This window comes from Schistosoma mansoni, chromosome W, assembly GCF_000237925.1.
Source record: "Schistosoma mansoni strain Puerto Rico chromosome W, complete genome".
Classification (NCBI taxonomy): domain Eukaryota; kingdom Metazoa; phylum Platyhelminthes; class Trematoda; order Strigeidida; family Schistosomatidae; genus Schistosoma; species Schistosoma mansoni.
In genome coordinates, this window is record NC_031502.1 from 15,631,794 (window position 1) to 15,648,641 (window position 16,848).

General features: G+C 36.8%; 1 protein-coding gene across 1 annotated transcript in view; it reads left to right on the top strand.

The window, feature by feature from the left end:
* Smp_142130 (hypothetical protein) overlaps positions 1-16,848 on the top strand; it is a gene marked incomplete at both ends in the record, with an annotated part of 62,714 nt that overhangs the window by 16,961 nt on the left and 28,905 nt on the right. The window contains 3 exons of the mRNA XM_018788728.1: positions 2,439-2,622; positions 7,537-7,763; positions 8,624-8,875. Of these exons, the coding sequence (XP_018654242.1) occupies positions 2,439-2,622; positions 7,537-7,763; positions 8,624-8,875 (663 nt within the window). The remainder of the gene's footprint in view (positions 1-2,438; positions 2,623-7,536; positions 7,764-8,623; positions 8,876-16,848) is intronic.

Genomic DNA, 16,848 nt, shown 5'->3' on the forward strand with positions numbered 1-16,848 from the left:
GGAGAGACCAGTCAAGGACAAAGAAGGAAAAACTATCACTGAGATTCAAGAACAGAGCAAAAGATGGGCAGAATACTTCGAGGGACTGCTGAATAGGCCAGCTCTATTGAATTTACCGGACATCGAAGCAGCACACACGGACCTTCCTAAAGATGTCACTCCACCAACGATCGAAGAAGTCAAGATGGCCATCAGACAAATCAAGAGCGGGAAATCGGCAGGACCTGACAATATACCAGCTGAAGCACTGAAATCAGACATTGAAATAACTGCAAACATGCTTCACTTTCTATTCAAGAAGATTTGCGAAGAGGAAAAAGTGCCGAGGGACTGGAAAGAAGGATACCTCATCAAGATACCAAAGAAAAGAGATCTGAGCATATGTAAGAATTACAGAGGCATCAGTTTGCTGTCAGTGCCGGGAAAGGTTTCCAACAGAGTATTGCTGAACCGGCCGAAAGACACAGTAGACGTTCTACTTCGAGATCAACAGGCTGGATTCCGTGAGGATCGGTCATGCACAAACCAAATCGCGACACTACGGATCATTGTGGAACAATCAGTTGAGTGGAATTCGTCGCTATACATCAACTTCCATGACTATGAGAAAGCGTTTGATAGTGCGAACCGGAGAACATTATGGAAACTTCTCCGACACTATGGAGTTCCTGAGAGGATTGTCAACATTATCCGGAACTCATACGACGGACTACAGTGCGGAGTCAAGCGTGGAGGACAACTGACAGGTGCATCCCCACTAAGGACTGCAGTCAGACAAGGCTGTCTACTCTCCCCCTTCCTCTTTCTTCTGATGATTGACTGGATTATGAAGACTTCGACATATGAGGGGAAGCACGGAATACAATGGGCATCTCAGAACCAATTAGACGATTTGGAATTCGCCGATGACCTGGCCCTCCTCTCTCGTGCACACGAACAAATACAAACGAAGACAACAAATGTAGCAGCATCCTCTGCATCAATAGGCCTCAACATACACAAGGGAAAAAGCAAGATTCTCAAATACAACTCGGAGAACACCAACCCAATCACAATTGATAATTAAACTCTGAAAGAGGCGGAAACCTTCACATACCTGGATAGCGTCATCGATGAACAAGGACGATCCGATGTAGGTGCAAAGGTAAGGATTGGCAAGGCAAGGACAGCACTTCTACAATTGAAGAACATATGGAACTCAAAACAACTGTTAACCAATATCGAAGTCAGGATCTTCAATACGAACGCCAGCACAGTTCTACTGTACGGAGCTGAAACCTTGAGAACTACCACAACCATCCTCAAGTGGTACAAGTATTTCTAAACAATTGTCCGCACAAAATACTGAATGTCCGTTGGCCAGATACCATCAGTAACAGCCTACTGTGGAAGAGAACAAATCAGCTTCCAGTTGAAGAAGAAATTAAGGAAATACTCTGGAATTGGATAGGACATACATTGCGCAAATCATAAAGCTGCATCACGAGACAAGCGCTAACTTGGAATCTCGAATGGAAACGGAAAAGAGGAAGGCCAAAGAACACACTGCGTCGAGAATCAGAAGCAGATATGAAAAGGATGAATAACAATTAGGAACGACTGGAAAATATTGTCGAGGACAGATTCGGATGCAGAATGCTGTTGGGCGACCTGTGCTCATTCACGAGGAGTAACAGGCGTAAGTAAGTAAGCAAGGAGAAAAAGTGACGATTTTACATTGGTTGTGAAAGATTTTCTACAACTCAGATATAATTGGTTTATATTTTGTTGAATGTTAACTATATTTGTCAAGCTTTTGGAAATTATGAAGTCGCGTCTGAACACCACAAAATTGTATATCCTCATAATATCACCACACTTACAGAAAAATACGGCCTTTAGCTGAATCCTTTATCGTTTGCACAATGACATTAGATCAGCAAAAATCCACAATAAGGTTTTAAAGTTGAGAAATGTAAATCAATTGGTTTGTGGTTTACGAGATAGTAATTTATTGTTAGGAACCTAAGTAACAAGACTAAAGTTTAATAAAATGACCTATACGCATTCATTTTGTACCATACTTTAAATTTTGTGTCTTTTAAGCTTCCGCAACATTACTCTCTCACATCCATTTGTTCTTTTTTGAGTCTTATTTCTTGTGTTCATTTTCCTTCCTATTGCCCTCACTTATCTGATTAATTGCCTGTCGCGCTTTTCTAATCAGGAGTGTAGCAACTCAGGCTGATAGAGAGTTGTATCAAGTCCTAGGTTGCTCATGAATGAATCTAAGGTTATAAAGTGAATGTAAGTTACACAGCTGTGATTTTTTTGTAGTACTAATTTATTATCCCAATATCATTTCAGTCACTAAATTTTGTGCATGGCTATCATGTAGATGATTCTTTTTAGATCCTATTTTTATATATACCTAATTTACTTTTATATTTAAATTAAAGAACAGAACTTGATAATCAGGTCGAGCAACGGTTATCTGAGATGCATCATTTGAAAGAACAAGAACTCTATTTGGACAAATTGGAACAAGTTAAGTTAGTCAAAGAACTGGAAATTCAAAAAAGACGGGTGTATGAAAGCAAACTGCAGAACCAGTCAGCATACAAAGAAGCGTTAGACTTCCAGGTTGATAAGTTTGTATTTTATTTAAAGAAAATTGAAAGTTAATAGTTTCAACAAGTGTATACCACACATTATTACACAGCACTAAGTAGCAGATTTTATTTGATTTCTCATGGTGTAGTATATGACCAAACCAAATTTTTTTCAGAACAACTTTACAAAAATTGTTCAACAAACTGGCGGAAAGGTATTAAAAGGCATAAACAGTGAACAAGACAGAATATGATGAAATGAAATACATAAAATAAGCCTCAGTGACTGCTATGACAATCAAATTCACTTTAAACGTAAAACAATCTAACCAGTTATACATCTAAGTTCTGAAGTTCAGTATAAATAGCGTAATAAATATCACTACAGATCATGTTATGAACACTAGAAATCAAATATTTTAAAGTCCTATTATGATTATCTTGACGCTTTCGAGTAGCTCGAATACCGTACTATCAAAGAACAAAAGAACATAATTAATTAATAACTGCATAATGTACTACTAAGATACAAAAATGGCAAACTAATAATGAAAATATAGGAGGCTTGAATATGAATAGCAGTTAAAAATTGTACTAAATGTCTATAAGTTTATGAGATTTCCGTGGGGATAAAAGTGAAAATTTATATTCTTTCTCAATCTACTAGAACGTCTGTGTATGATTTAAATTAATTTAAAGCTGAATAAACATAATATTAGTACTGATGATATTCAACTAATTGAAGATTCCAACGTACATGATTCCACGTTTATTAGGAATTCCAAATTTATTACGTAGAGTTGTGCTCATTAAGTTGGGTACGTTATAAATAGGAGTATCTTGGGAATTTTTAGTGGGACATCAATTCGAACACTTCTAATTATCATATTGGCATCGTGATCGGGCCTGTGATTGAACACTTGCTTACTTGCTCACGCCTGTTACCCCTCGTGGAGGAGCACAGGTCGCCCAACAACATTCTACATCCAACTTTGTCTTGGGCAATCCTTTCCAGTTGTTCCCAGTTGTTATTCATCCTTTTTATGTCTGCTTCCAATTTTAAACGCAGTGTGTTCTTTGGCCTTCCTTTTTTCCGTTTCCCTTCAGGATTGCAAGTTAGCGCTCGCTTACGCAACTGAATGTGTTAACTTTGTAATTCCTAATGAACCCAGAACCAAGTATGAAGGAATCGTCAGTTATTCAAAATACTACAGAATATTCTGCTTAATGAGAATCAGGATACTTAGGGTAGAAAAATTATGTTCAGTATTCTGAATGTCCAGTTCGCTACCTGATAAGTAATACTATATCAAAACATAATATTCTCCTATTTTGTAAGGTCTTCATAGGTTTGAGAAATTCGTTTTTTAAGTCATCAAGGTACTTTTCTGTTGTTAGCAATAGATAGTGATCTCAAGAAAGTTGTTTTTTTGGATTAAATGTTTATACGCTGAGTATTAAATATTAACTCTCAAATATGATGTTCAACTATAAATAATTCGGAATTTGCGACAATATCATTCAAAGATCTTGCAAAAGAGAAACTACATGATCCTTTCCTACAAATCTTGAGAATTGCATACATATACATATAACGTCTTGCATTTATATTCAAACCGGATTGTATGAGGATCATTTTTGTGTCATTCGGACTTCATATTTTGCGAAAATGTAACATAAACAATGTAGAAATTTCGTTTAAACACCATTATAACTGGTTTATCAGGAGTGAAACCTATAAATAATGTGAATAGCTGTCTGAGGCTGATAATGTAAGCTAACGTCGTAATAAACTTCGATTTAAAGCTTTAGATGAAGATCACTCAATATCTATGAAAATCTTAGTGAATCGGTCAATCTCGGCACAAGCACATGGACATAAATCTTATCTCAGTGATTCAGTGAGATTTCTAATCGATAGTTTCACCTGTGATACTACTGAGGCAACACAGAATTGAGTTTCAAACAATCAAAAAGAGATTTTGAAAGAATTTAATTGTCATTTTGTTTGTGGATAAACTTAAAGGACGAGGATGTTGATTATAAGTTACACATGTCGTAAATATCTTGATTATGTATTTAAAATTTTTAAACACCGTCTGGATTATTTTCTAAGTTTATAAAATGTTTTCAAAAATGTGTGAAAATCTTTCATTAACAGTCTAATATTCTTTAGTCTTAAGAACAAATGAGACAGATTTTTAATTCATATGTACTAAAAGTACACTGATTTAGTTCAAAAACCTAGGTTTTCATTAATGTATATTGAATATTCACAGACAAGTCATTGGGGTGGTTCATCACAAAAATCTACCTTATACCAATTTTTCAATGCTTTTCGTTATGACATGGTATATAATCCTATACCACCAATTAGGGAACTACAACCAATTCTCTGTTAACACAGGGCGTTTGTTGGGCTGTTGCATTTTACGGAAAAAGACTACACTCTTATCTGCTCCCAGCACAGACGTTTAGAACGATGGGCGTAACACTTTAGAGGACAGTTTAGCTGGCCTTCAGCTACTCTACAATTACCCACAATTCTCAAACAGCCTGAATTGAACATTGAAGTAGGTCTCCCAACTCTAATTGAAGTTCAAAAAGCTATAGCTAATCTGAAACGAGGAAGAGCAGCTGGTCTAAATGGATTGGCTCCATAGTTCTTTAAAATAGTGATCCAATTCTAGCGATTACGTTAGCTAATATTTTAGTTAAGATCTGGGAGTTGGACGTAATCCCATCTGACTGGTCTCGATCACTGATGTCCCAATGTATAAAGAGGGGTCAAAATCGTCGTGTGATAACCATAAAGAGATTAGTTTGACTAATATAGCATCTAAAATACTAGCCTCAATTATTATTGGGCACCTTAATAGACTCGTGAACTCCAAACGCGAGAAAATCAGACTGGCTTCAGACCTGGTCGTGGCTGTATCGACCACATATTCACTATTCGTCAGGTTTTAGAACACAGGCATTCTTATCGGCGTCAGACAATGATAGTTTTTCTTGACTTAAAAGCAGCATTTGACTGTGTAGACCGAGAGGTTCCGTGGCACTGAAAGGTGTACCTCAGAAGTACATAGGCCTTATGAAGGCTCTTTACTCGAACACTGTCAGTCGATTCAGAGTCTATGGCGAACTGTCATCTGGTTTTTCAAACTCAAGTGGTGTCTCACAAGGTTGTCCACTATCTCCATTTTTTTCAACTTCATCATAGACCTACTTCTGGGAATGACGTTCTCGTCATCTGAGTTTTCGGGCATTGATCTCCTACCAGGAGGTCCACTCATCGACTTAGAATACGCAGATGATATAGTCCTGTTTGGTGAAGACGCTGATAAAATGCAGTCTTTCGGTAGCACTGAGTAACAATGCAAGGATGTTTGAGGTGTGTTTCTTCCCCTCTAAATGTAAATTGCTGCTCCAGGACTGGCATGGGTCAACACCTAAACTAAGGATAGGGAGTGAAGCAGTCGAACGCGTTGACAAATTCACTTATCTTGGACGTCTGATCAGCCCTAATGGGTTGATGTCTGACGAAATCTCTGTACGGATCCCAAAAGCTCGTTTAGCTTTTACCAACTTACGTGACCTATGGCGAAGGCGAGATATCCGTCCATCGAGTATACTGCGTGGCAGCTCGCTGTTCTACTCTACGGCTGCGAAACGTGACCATTAAGAGTAGAAGGTACTCGTAAGATACTAGTATTTGATCACAGATGCCTTGAAAATATTGTTTGCATCTGCTGGGATCAGCGGGTAAGTAATAGTGAGTGAGGTTAGATACAGGGTATTAGGGAATGATGGTAAATCAGTTGATGAAGTTGTGAATCTTCATCGACTGAGATGGTTGGGCCATGTGTTACGTATGCCTGAACACCGATTACCACGATGCGCTATGCTGAATAGTGTTGGGGATGTTTGGAAGAGGGTTAGGTGAGGCTAAGTCGAATCGTGGCATCAGAGCTTGGGGCGGCCAAACCAATGCTTGGCACCAGTACTTGAAGTCTCTAACTTCTAGCCTGAGCCATGTTGGTAGAATCAGACTACTTGATTTGGGTCTGCGTGACTCTCGTAACCAATGTTTGGAGACTGTGGGTGACATGGCTCAGAAACGATTACAATGGCGTAGGTGTATACACTCTTTATCTTCCCTTAAACCGTGAGACTAAAGTTGTTTTAAACTTTTCTTTCTACGGACTATATCTTTCTTCCTGTACTATATACTTAAATACAATCTTTTATATATTACTACCATTGAAGTAACTATTTCTATGAATTTGGTGTTCATCTAGTTGTACTAACATGGTATGGCAACGTGGACCGATGCATACATTTCCAAGGTTCTCATCTGTAGCTGACTGTAAGTGTACTCTTAGAAAAGCAATCGCGGCATTTTAAAATTACATTATCGAAGTTGATTACAGAAACTAAACATGTTAGACCTTTATTTCACCATGCGAAATAACTCTCCGTAAGTAACTTAATCATGAATAATTAATTACCATTTTTTCCTCAGTGAATGTCAGAACTTAGTGAAAACCTTTTATTTTATTTGTTGAGTATATTTGTCCTGTTTCTGAGCTGTACACATAGGTAGTTATTTACTAGTATTCTTAAATACTGCGGCAATAAATTTGATATAGCGTTCTTATTTCGTTACTGTGATTAATTACACCTCTATGTCATTTGAAGGTTTTAGTAATTACAACTAGTATGTTAATTAATTTGTCAAAATTTTACTTGTCTTTTGATGGTAACTGCGGATTTCCTCTATCGCATCACTAGACTATCATTATTATGATTTAAAACACAAAATTGTAAATATTCCCAATCACTTATATTATTACTCTTCAGTTTTATTGATCCCAAGACGTTTGTTGGAATCCTCAAGATAAATAAATTGACAATATTTTTATTTTGTTGCCCCACTTTATAGGTGAAGCATAAACCCGAACATTTACCTAAATCAGAAAGCAATTCGTTAGGATTAATGTTAAGACTGTTTGTGGATAATGATAAAAAACTAAATGAACGTAACTTGATTGCAAAATCTGTTCAGGAGCATCAGTTGAAATCTATTGAGGAATTAAAGAATCAATTCAGAAACGAACAGCTTAATGAGAAAGAACAGGAAAAAAAAGTATTAAAACGTGTTCAAGATGAGTAAGTTGCATGTTTACTCCTCAAACTTCATATTTTTCAGATAAGCAGTTGACTAAAATAAGCCTTTAAGCAGTTTTGTCAAGGAATATTAATCGCTCTTTTTATTACCAGCTGAAACAATTCTACAGGGTAAAGCATCTCCTTCTTTGAATTGTAAGATTAAGAATTACAACCAAATGGCTTCTATTACAGGCAAAATAATCTTACATTTATATTATTTCATAAGAACATATATATAGGCATAGAACTGGTTTTGTTTGAGATCATGAATCAATGTTAAACCACTATTGATTGACTCATGATCTCAATCAAAACTCGACAATCTTCATAACCCTATACTAACAGGACTAGTTGTTGGAACCCCACTTTTTTATTCATAACTTCTTTTCTAATTAGTTACCAACTGTCCTAACTAGATTAACCAAAACTATCGTAGAGACCTGACGAAGAACCCCATGACCTATCTGAGTTTAAGTAATATAAGCTAATCAAAGTTAGATTTTATTTTAAATAGAAACAGATCATACCACATCTGAAAACTCGTACACTAGAACTTATTGTTTCTCGCCACTTAGCCGACTTGTGGAAAATCTTTTAAGAGAGTAATTAATGCAATCAGTTGTATTGGCTGTAAAGTTTGGTAGACCCTCAGCTCTTATAGATCTTCGAGAGTAAGGCAGTACACCTCTGGTCCTAGGGACAATAGCTACTATCTGGCTTTCTACCTAAGATCTCTCCAAAATGTCTTCATCATCCTGTAACTTCTTGTTACTTTGCTCATGAACATGTTATTATTAAACTATTCTAATACTTTTCAGTAGCTTATATAAAAATATCAATACTTTTATTTCACTTTTCAGTTTAGTTACTGACATAGTACAAAGAAAGCAAGAACAAAAGGCGATGCGACAATACTTACAGAATGAATGGCTTAAGGCCTCACAAATAAAGCATGATAAAGAGTTGCACGAGAAATTAAGGGATCAAGCTCAAAAAAGTCTTTTGTTATTAGAACAAACTGAAAAGTACCAAAGATGTAATCAGTGTCAACGTAGTTTAGATAATGTTGGACAGTCTCATATGACAACAGATACTTATGTTCGTGGGAAACAGTTTGTAATTTAGTGTTCTTTTTAGAGATATGACAGTATTTCAGAGGATTTACTTTTGTACTTATTAAACAGAAATTATATTCTCACACATATCGCCTTAGGTTACTATGTTAATTACATTTTATTGTTACACTTTAGCAGTGCTCATAATAAATAATTTGACTCCTCAAGTTCTTATAAGTTCCTATGAATGTAACCTGCAACTCCTATAGTTGGCCTGACATGGAAGATGGTTACTGAGGTTTACGATATCAAAATACTTGACACATAGAAACGATCAGAATAATTCAGATACGACTTACGAGTTCGTCTAATTGGATCGTGATAGTGTGGACTAGACAACGACCTGTACGAAAGTGAGCCGAGGAATACTCAAGATTATTACCCGATGGTTATTACTGATCAGCGATATGTTATCATACGAAATAGTGAGAAAGCTGAACTACTGAGGAATCCCGAACCTATTTTTGTAGCTCGAGCACACCCTTCTTGCTTACAAGTATGAAATTGGACCAGCTCAGAGTAAGAGCAAGTGTTAAGGTAATCAAGTCGTCGAAAAATAGTTGGGCAAAGAAGTATTTTGATGTCCGGAGTGAGAAAGTTATTATAGAGGAGGATCGAAGTTAATATTGTTTATATGTGTGTCCGATTTTTTTAACGATCAGGACTCATACTGATCTGACGAAATAGTGGTTACGAGTTGTGGTCAAACTTGGGGTTGTATCAAAGTGATACGGAGATAAACCGAGATTTCTGTCGTTAACATCAATTTAAATAACGTCATTATGGGTTTGATCGGAATGAGAGTTTGAATTAAGGTATTTTACACTGCGTGTAGGGCTAGTATCGTATGCCTTTGTCGTTGAAGAAAATCAAGTTTCAAGTAGCTTATCCTATTTGTCTAGGAGGTGGTCAGTATTCAACACAACAAATACGAAGTAATCAGGCCTTAGGTTAGATTTTTCTGTCCATTTATTCAGTAGTAATGCTGCGTTTCATGCTTTTGAATGTATTTTGACCGACCTAACCTGTTATGACTTGACCTAGCCGTCGCCAATTGTTATGTCTTGACCAAGGCCGTAGCTAATTGTTAGGACTTATTCAAGGTCGTCGCTGACTTGTTATGACCCTACGAATTAAACAAGGACGTAACTTGCGTGAATTATCCGCCAATAGAAATACGACTTCTGCAACCTTCACACTGTGACAACGACGTTCGATTAGTATGAGTAATCTAGCGTCCTTATTGGTCCTTAATCCGCCTAGCCCGTCCACTTGAGTCCAGAACACCAATAGCAGCCTCGGCAATATGAATCGTTTATTTCAAGCATACTTTGTTTATATATCAGAGAGGCAGACCACATCATACCATAAAATAGAAAATAATATTTGTACAAAACCCAAGCCAAATGAGGCTGTAAGCGTGGGAGACAATAATCAATAAACTGAGCATAACATAGGGACAGTAAATCATACAATAATAATCAAAAGGTCAAAATGAAGCTTGTAATAAGATGAATATAGATATAGATAATCTAGTTACTGAATATTTATACAATAAGAATAATAGTTCAATAGTAGGTCCTGCAAGTTACCCGTACTTATGTTTTCGCTACTACATAACATAACCGATACGCGGTGGAGAAGGAGTGTAAACCAACTCTATTTAGCTAAGCGTGAATTAATACTTATAGTCGAACCAAACCAAGTTACAGACATCTGATCAATAGGATAAGAAGTGCACATACATACGCTTATAAAAAACAGTCAAGGTTGACAAGCGAATAATTAACAAGGTCAAAATGTGACTCAAGGAGAATGAATAAACTTGTTCATCCGAAAGTTAGAATAAGCTGTGTGGCTTAACATAGCAACCGACACTACAGAACTAACCCTGATGTGTAGTGAAACCATATGTTTGGGTGTAAACGTTGATATTAAATAAGGTATGGTGTTAAATAAAGATGTATTAAATGCACACGACTGTATACTCATTTCTGCATATAGTGTCTTATTGGGTATGTAACTGTCAAAAGCATTGCTACAACTGGATTTGTAATTTCCATTGTAGTACAATTGTCGGTGATTATAAGTGTCAGTGTCAATCCAATCAAATTAAAAAGAGTTCTAAGTATGCTGTATTCAAGTACTAATATTATCTCACCCCATTTGTGTTTATTCAGCTATACCACAATTCGACTGTTTATTACTGCAGTACATGCCAGTTAATTCGAGTAGTTACACATACATCCATGGACATCAGTATACTAGTTCTTACCTAATTCATTTATTCACATTCATCTGATATACACATGAATGTGTAGATGGCGTCGAGTCGCGATTGACTATGATCATCACTACATGAACATTACGTGCCAGGTATCGACGTGGATCCTTCTGTAGCCCGAAAACCAGAAGGCAGTTAATGGATGCAATAAGGTATATTTGTTGGCGATCTCATGGTAACGAAAGAATACCGAGACGTGCCAAAGTTTACGGGCGGAACTGTCAAGTGTAAGCGAGTTCGCATAAGGTCACAGGTAACGGAAGGAAAACTATGTTTCGTACAGTTAAACAAACAGGTACAGTAAAACAATCACTGGTACAATTAATTATAATAATAATTGTTTCCATTGTACCAACCGCGTTCCCGTCACAAAAGTAGGTCACTACAAATGTAACAGAACTTGGTCTCAAAACAGCGTACTCTTCTTTGAAGTGTCTATTAACAAATAGGTTTTTACAAGCATTGCACATGGAACTAATTAAGCGATTCTTGGAAAACAATACAATGTAGACACTTAATCACAGTTTATCAGCTTAATCAATATAGTACTATTTTTTGAAGACATATGATAACAAACGCTTTATATATTAACATCCCATGCGTAAGACTGACGTGTGATAAGTGAGACAGTTTATCAAAATTTTAAAAAAATACATGAACATATCTAAGTAACAATTGATGTTTTAATATTTTCTTTTACGAAAGAATTGTCAGCCTTTTTACCACGTAGAAGTTGGGCTTTTGCTAAATGTTATATAACCGAAAAAACATTGGTCTTCTATGTAATAAATGTAATATCAGAATAGTTTCCATGCCAACAGTCGACAAACAAATGCATAATTTCATAGCAATCATTGAACCTGAGAATCTACGTTGCCAAAGCCTGCAATACCACGTGAATTGTGTACGAAAGGGAATTTACCATGTTTGCTAAATTAAAGTTACAGTTAGGCCCGTGAGTACTTGTGAAGCCAGATGAAAAGAAAATACACAGTAGATAGTACTTTAAAGATAAACCTTTGATTAAAAAAAAGATAATTACATTCACAAATATCAAGTGATATAGTTGATTTATATTGACCCTACCTATTCTTTCGATCGTCATTTACGCTAGTTTGCTTTATCTTATTTGTCATTCAAGAAAGCCTGGCTTGCAAAAGCCATAGCTTGTGGTATTTCGTTTTCTGGACAGGTTACACTTTTGGACCGTAAACACAGAGAATCTAAGCAAAACAGTTGACTGTTATCTTGAAATACTACAAATTTTTCCGTAGGATCGTTTTAACGGGACATAGATTGGATTAAAGCGGGTTTCATGCACGATTGTGTTGCTGCATGCCGATTGGCTAATTCTTGTCCAATCAGAGCTAGTCGGTGCTTAGAGAAGACTCCAGAATCTTCTCATGTAAAATCTATAAATGTACTAACATATTTCTCATTGCGCTTCTTACTTCCATCTATTCTTGTTATTTGGAATATAATTTCTTCCCTGTTCAACCGTGTTCTGATTTGAGGACTTGTCGAGTGTATTGGTGTCCAAGAATACTAAGCAATAGGAATAGCTGGGTCATAATGGGGAGAAAACATAGCAGTTATAACAGATCGTTAGTTAATTATACCTATTTTACTTTTAGTCGCATGTAAGGCATCAATAATAGTCAGTTCAGGCTTCAATACGTAAGCCACGTAAGCTTTCGTGGACATGGGGAGATTATCACGAATAATCTCAGACAACCTTATCACAGCTTGCAAAATAGTTGCGCAAACTTTTCTCGCAATGCAGCTTCTATAATATGACTTACATATATGGGTCGACATCAACCATCTGAATTTCGACTGTAAGTTGTAGCTCTGAACTGTAGAATTAACTGGTCTGATTCCAGTTCCCAGCATTGTGACTACTGTTACGGGCGAGAAAACTCAATTGTCTTCGTCACTGACTATGTATCATTTGTTAATCTTGTCACTACCCTGCATTTTACAAAACGGATAAAATAGCTATAAATAGCCTATTTACGTAAAACAATGTTACTGACAGTGATACTTTTCAACTTCAAAATGTTGGAGTCATTGATAGAAAAAACCTTTCACACAAAACCAGTATTCTGATTCACAATCAGCAATAAGTCATCTCTCTTGATACTTCTATCATTATACCACTTGGTGAATAATTTACCATAGAAAACACATAAATAAGCGCCGGAGCTTTAAAAATAAAACGTTGCATGAGGTCACTAACTCCAGTAATTATTTTCAACCAATTCAGCAAATACCAAGATAACACAATATTCCACGGTAATACCTAAGGCTAGCTTTCATACCATTTTAGCACGTGTTATCGTCAGTCACAAGAAGACAGAGAAGACCTGAAACCACAACACGCGATGTTATTAGCGAACTTCACATCACGAGAGAGCACGGAGTTCTTCGGATCATTTACATAGATAAATAGTATATTTATTTATAAGGATATTAGAGTTAAACGATCTTTTTTGTTTTCAAAAGGACGATATAAAAAACTGAGAATACAACCAAATAGTTGCGGGACGCGAAAAGCTGGACGCAACAAAAATTTGTACAAAATTCTACGCGAAGTAGTTGTCCTAGTATTCTGAAAACCATGCTGTTCTTCTAGATCACGTCGATTTGGGCAGGATATCAGATACAAGAGGAGTTTAGTCGAGGTCGTTAATTATGGAGCATTTCATTTTAGTCGTGAGGCTTGTATCATTCGACTGTTCATGTGGAAGGTCAACACAAGTAGGGATTGCTTCTAGGTGATTAGCTTCAACACGGTTGGTGCTGATGTAATCGTTAGTTCCGTTCTTACCGATGCTATAGTACTTAGGTTTATGATGAAGGATTTTAAAGGGTCTTTCGTAAGCATTTCCAAACGGGGATTAAGGATGTATTAGTTCTCCTGGAAGTCAAAGTGTTGCTCATTAAACTAGTTGTGCGTATGAGCTCGGGTTGTGGCTCCAATAGTCGCGTGTTTGGTTGAGCCTCTCTCTAATATTTTGGATATACTGGTGGAGATTGTTATGGTTGTTTCTGATGCTGTTCTGTGCTCCTTCATTATTAGTTCTGCTGATTTACTTTTTACACTATGGACAAACGTTCCAGAACCACCAACAGAGGTGAATTAACTTGAACCCTTACTACTGTCAAGTTACTACAGTATCACTGTGGCAGTGAACCCAGTGGCTATTGAAGCGATATTTAAATAATGAGTCGTTGGTTTTGTCGAGTGATGAGCACGCGATACAGTCATTTTTCTCATGCTGTTTCTCCCCACTCTTCAGTGCCATAGGCAGTTTAGGACGCTTATGTTTCCTGTTTTTTTACTTATTAATTTTACTAGATGTTGGGACGTAGGTAAGATTGTAGTCTGACCACTCAGTTGCAAATTCATGTTTAGTGTTGCATTGGGTGATCCATGTCGCTTTTTTATTTTCTAAATTATAGTTGTTTTTATTTTCATTACTCTGAGGTTGTTTATCAGGTGCAATCCTGCATTACTTTATAATCCTAATGCTGGAAATAGAGATTTTTGGCTTATTATTAACCTCTTAATCCAGACGTTTTTGTAGTTATAGCCCATGTACTGAAGGTAATGTAATTACTGTTTAAGCTTCTCAGTCGGTGAGAGAATAACGAAAAGCTCGCCTACCAATAGAGTGCGAATCCACTTGTCAATTAACATTCAGAATAGTAATAAACTTCTACCAGAACATTTTCTAACGTTCATTAGTGCAAGCGTCTTATGCTCCTCCTTGAGGGAAGCGGGCGTAAGTTGATAAGCAATACTTCGGTCCATCAGTTGACAATCCTTACTCATGGATACTTAACACGGCCCAGCCACAGACATTTTGGGAGGTGTATGTTGGTTCAGTTGTCAATGAGCGTTTGACTAGAGCATCTGTAGACTACTCTTTCTATCAAAACCATAACAGGTGCGAGTAATTCTCGTATCATTCAGAATTAACATCTTTACGCGAACTGGCTACACCTGCGGATTGGATTCTGGAGGTAATAATAATATATTCTGAAAATAATATTTACAGAATTCACACCAGTTTACAGGCATGATCAGATTGATATAAAAAGCAACATTTAATATAGAGAACAAACATGAAATATAAGATTGTTTTATGTTTAATGGTTTAGAAATTGATAAGTAGTTTATATATGTCATATATCACGGCAAGCCAATGCAACACCATGGAACTATTAATTTTTTCTTAAGTGGATAGCCTGATGATTTATGAACGCATTTCTTTAAGGTTATCTCCAGTGCCAGAGCGAGTTATTGATAAATAGAGAAAGTAAGATTAAAGCAAAGAGCACGGAACAACAAAACGATGATTGCCAAAATATGCCGGTCAGGTTACCACTGTTCATGTGAGATATTATTCAAACGAGTTATAGTTGCTAGTGACAATGTTAATGTAAAGTGACATCAAGTACGTGGTTAAACATTTAAAGTTCCTATAATCTCACTTATGGAGTAAGATACACTTACAGGCGCTAGAGCATTTAATGCATTTTCAGAAGAGCAATATGCATTAATGGAGCGAACAAATAATGGGAGAGAGTTTAACGTACGGATAGTTTGTGGTAGATTATTCCAGAGTCTAGAAAACTTACAAGTAATTAATATAGAGAGAAGATCTGGAATATGTTTGTTTCGCTAAAGACAAGGAGTTACGAATGTCGTAATGTGAAGCTTCAGCATTTTGAATCGCCTGAATGGATATGAAGGATAGTTTGTTAAGTATTTTGAAAAAGAAGATAAGGTTAAGTTTGATTCTCCTCTTCCATAAAGGGTCAAGCCCCAGTTTAGTACACCTAGAATTATATGTCAAGGCACAATCAGTCCCAAGAGTACGAAGTGTAAATCGCTTCTGTACTGATTCCGGCCATAATTTATCCTTTATGCGCGTGCTACTAAGAAGAAACGCGCAGTATTCGAGGAGTGGTCGAACACAAACTTTGTACATTAGAATACGAGATTCGCTGTTATGAAGGTTCCGAGTTATGTAGCCTATAAGGTGTTGAAACTTGGAAGTTTGTTTCAATATCTGTTCGGTAAACGACAAGTTGTCGGAGTACCTAAGTCCTAGGTCTACTATTGTGTGTAACCTAGATAACACTTCACCATTTATGGTAAGATCGAGGTTGAGTGATGTATCACCGAAGCATAACCATCCACATTTAGCTGTATTAAGCTCCAGTTGCCATTTCGAGCACCACTGTGCTCCCTTGTTAAGCTCCGTGCTGATGCAATTTTGAATATTGCTCAGCTCATGTGGAGAAAATGAGTACACCACCTTAAGATCGTCTGCATACAAAAGGGACTTACCCACACAAAAACACTCACAAATATCATTAATGAAAACTAAAAAGAGCAAAGGGCCTAAGACACTACCCTGAATTACCCCACTTCTAACAGGGACGGCATTCGACAATGAAGAGTTGATTTTAACTATTTGATGTCGATTGCTGAGGAAGGAATCAAACCAGGGCTAGTAACGGGGTTTTGGACCCCACAAGATGCGAGTTTACCCAAGAGAAGTTGGTGGTTGACTATGTCGAAGGCCTTAGAAATGTCCTGGTCTAGCACTAATACTAGATATCCTTGGCTACGAAGAGAATAGACTAAATTAAAGAAGTCAAAGTGACATGT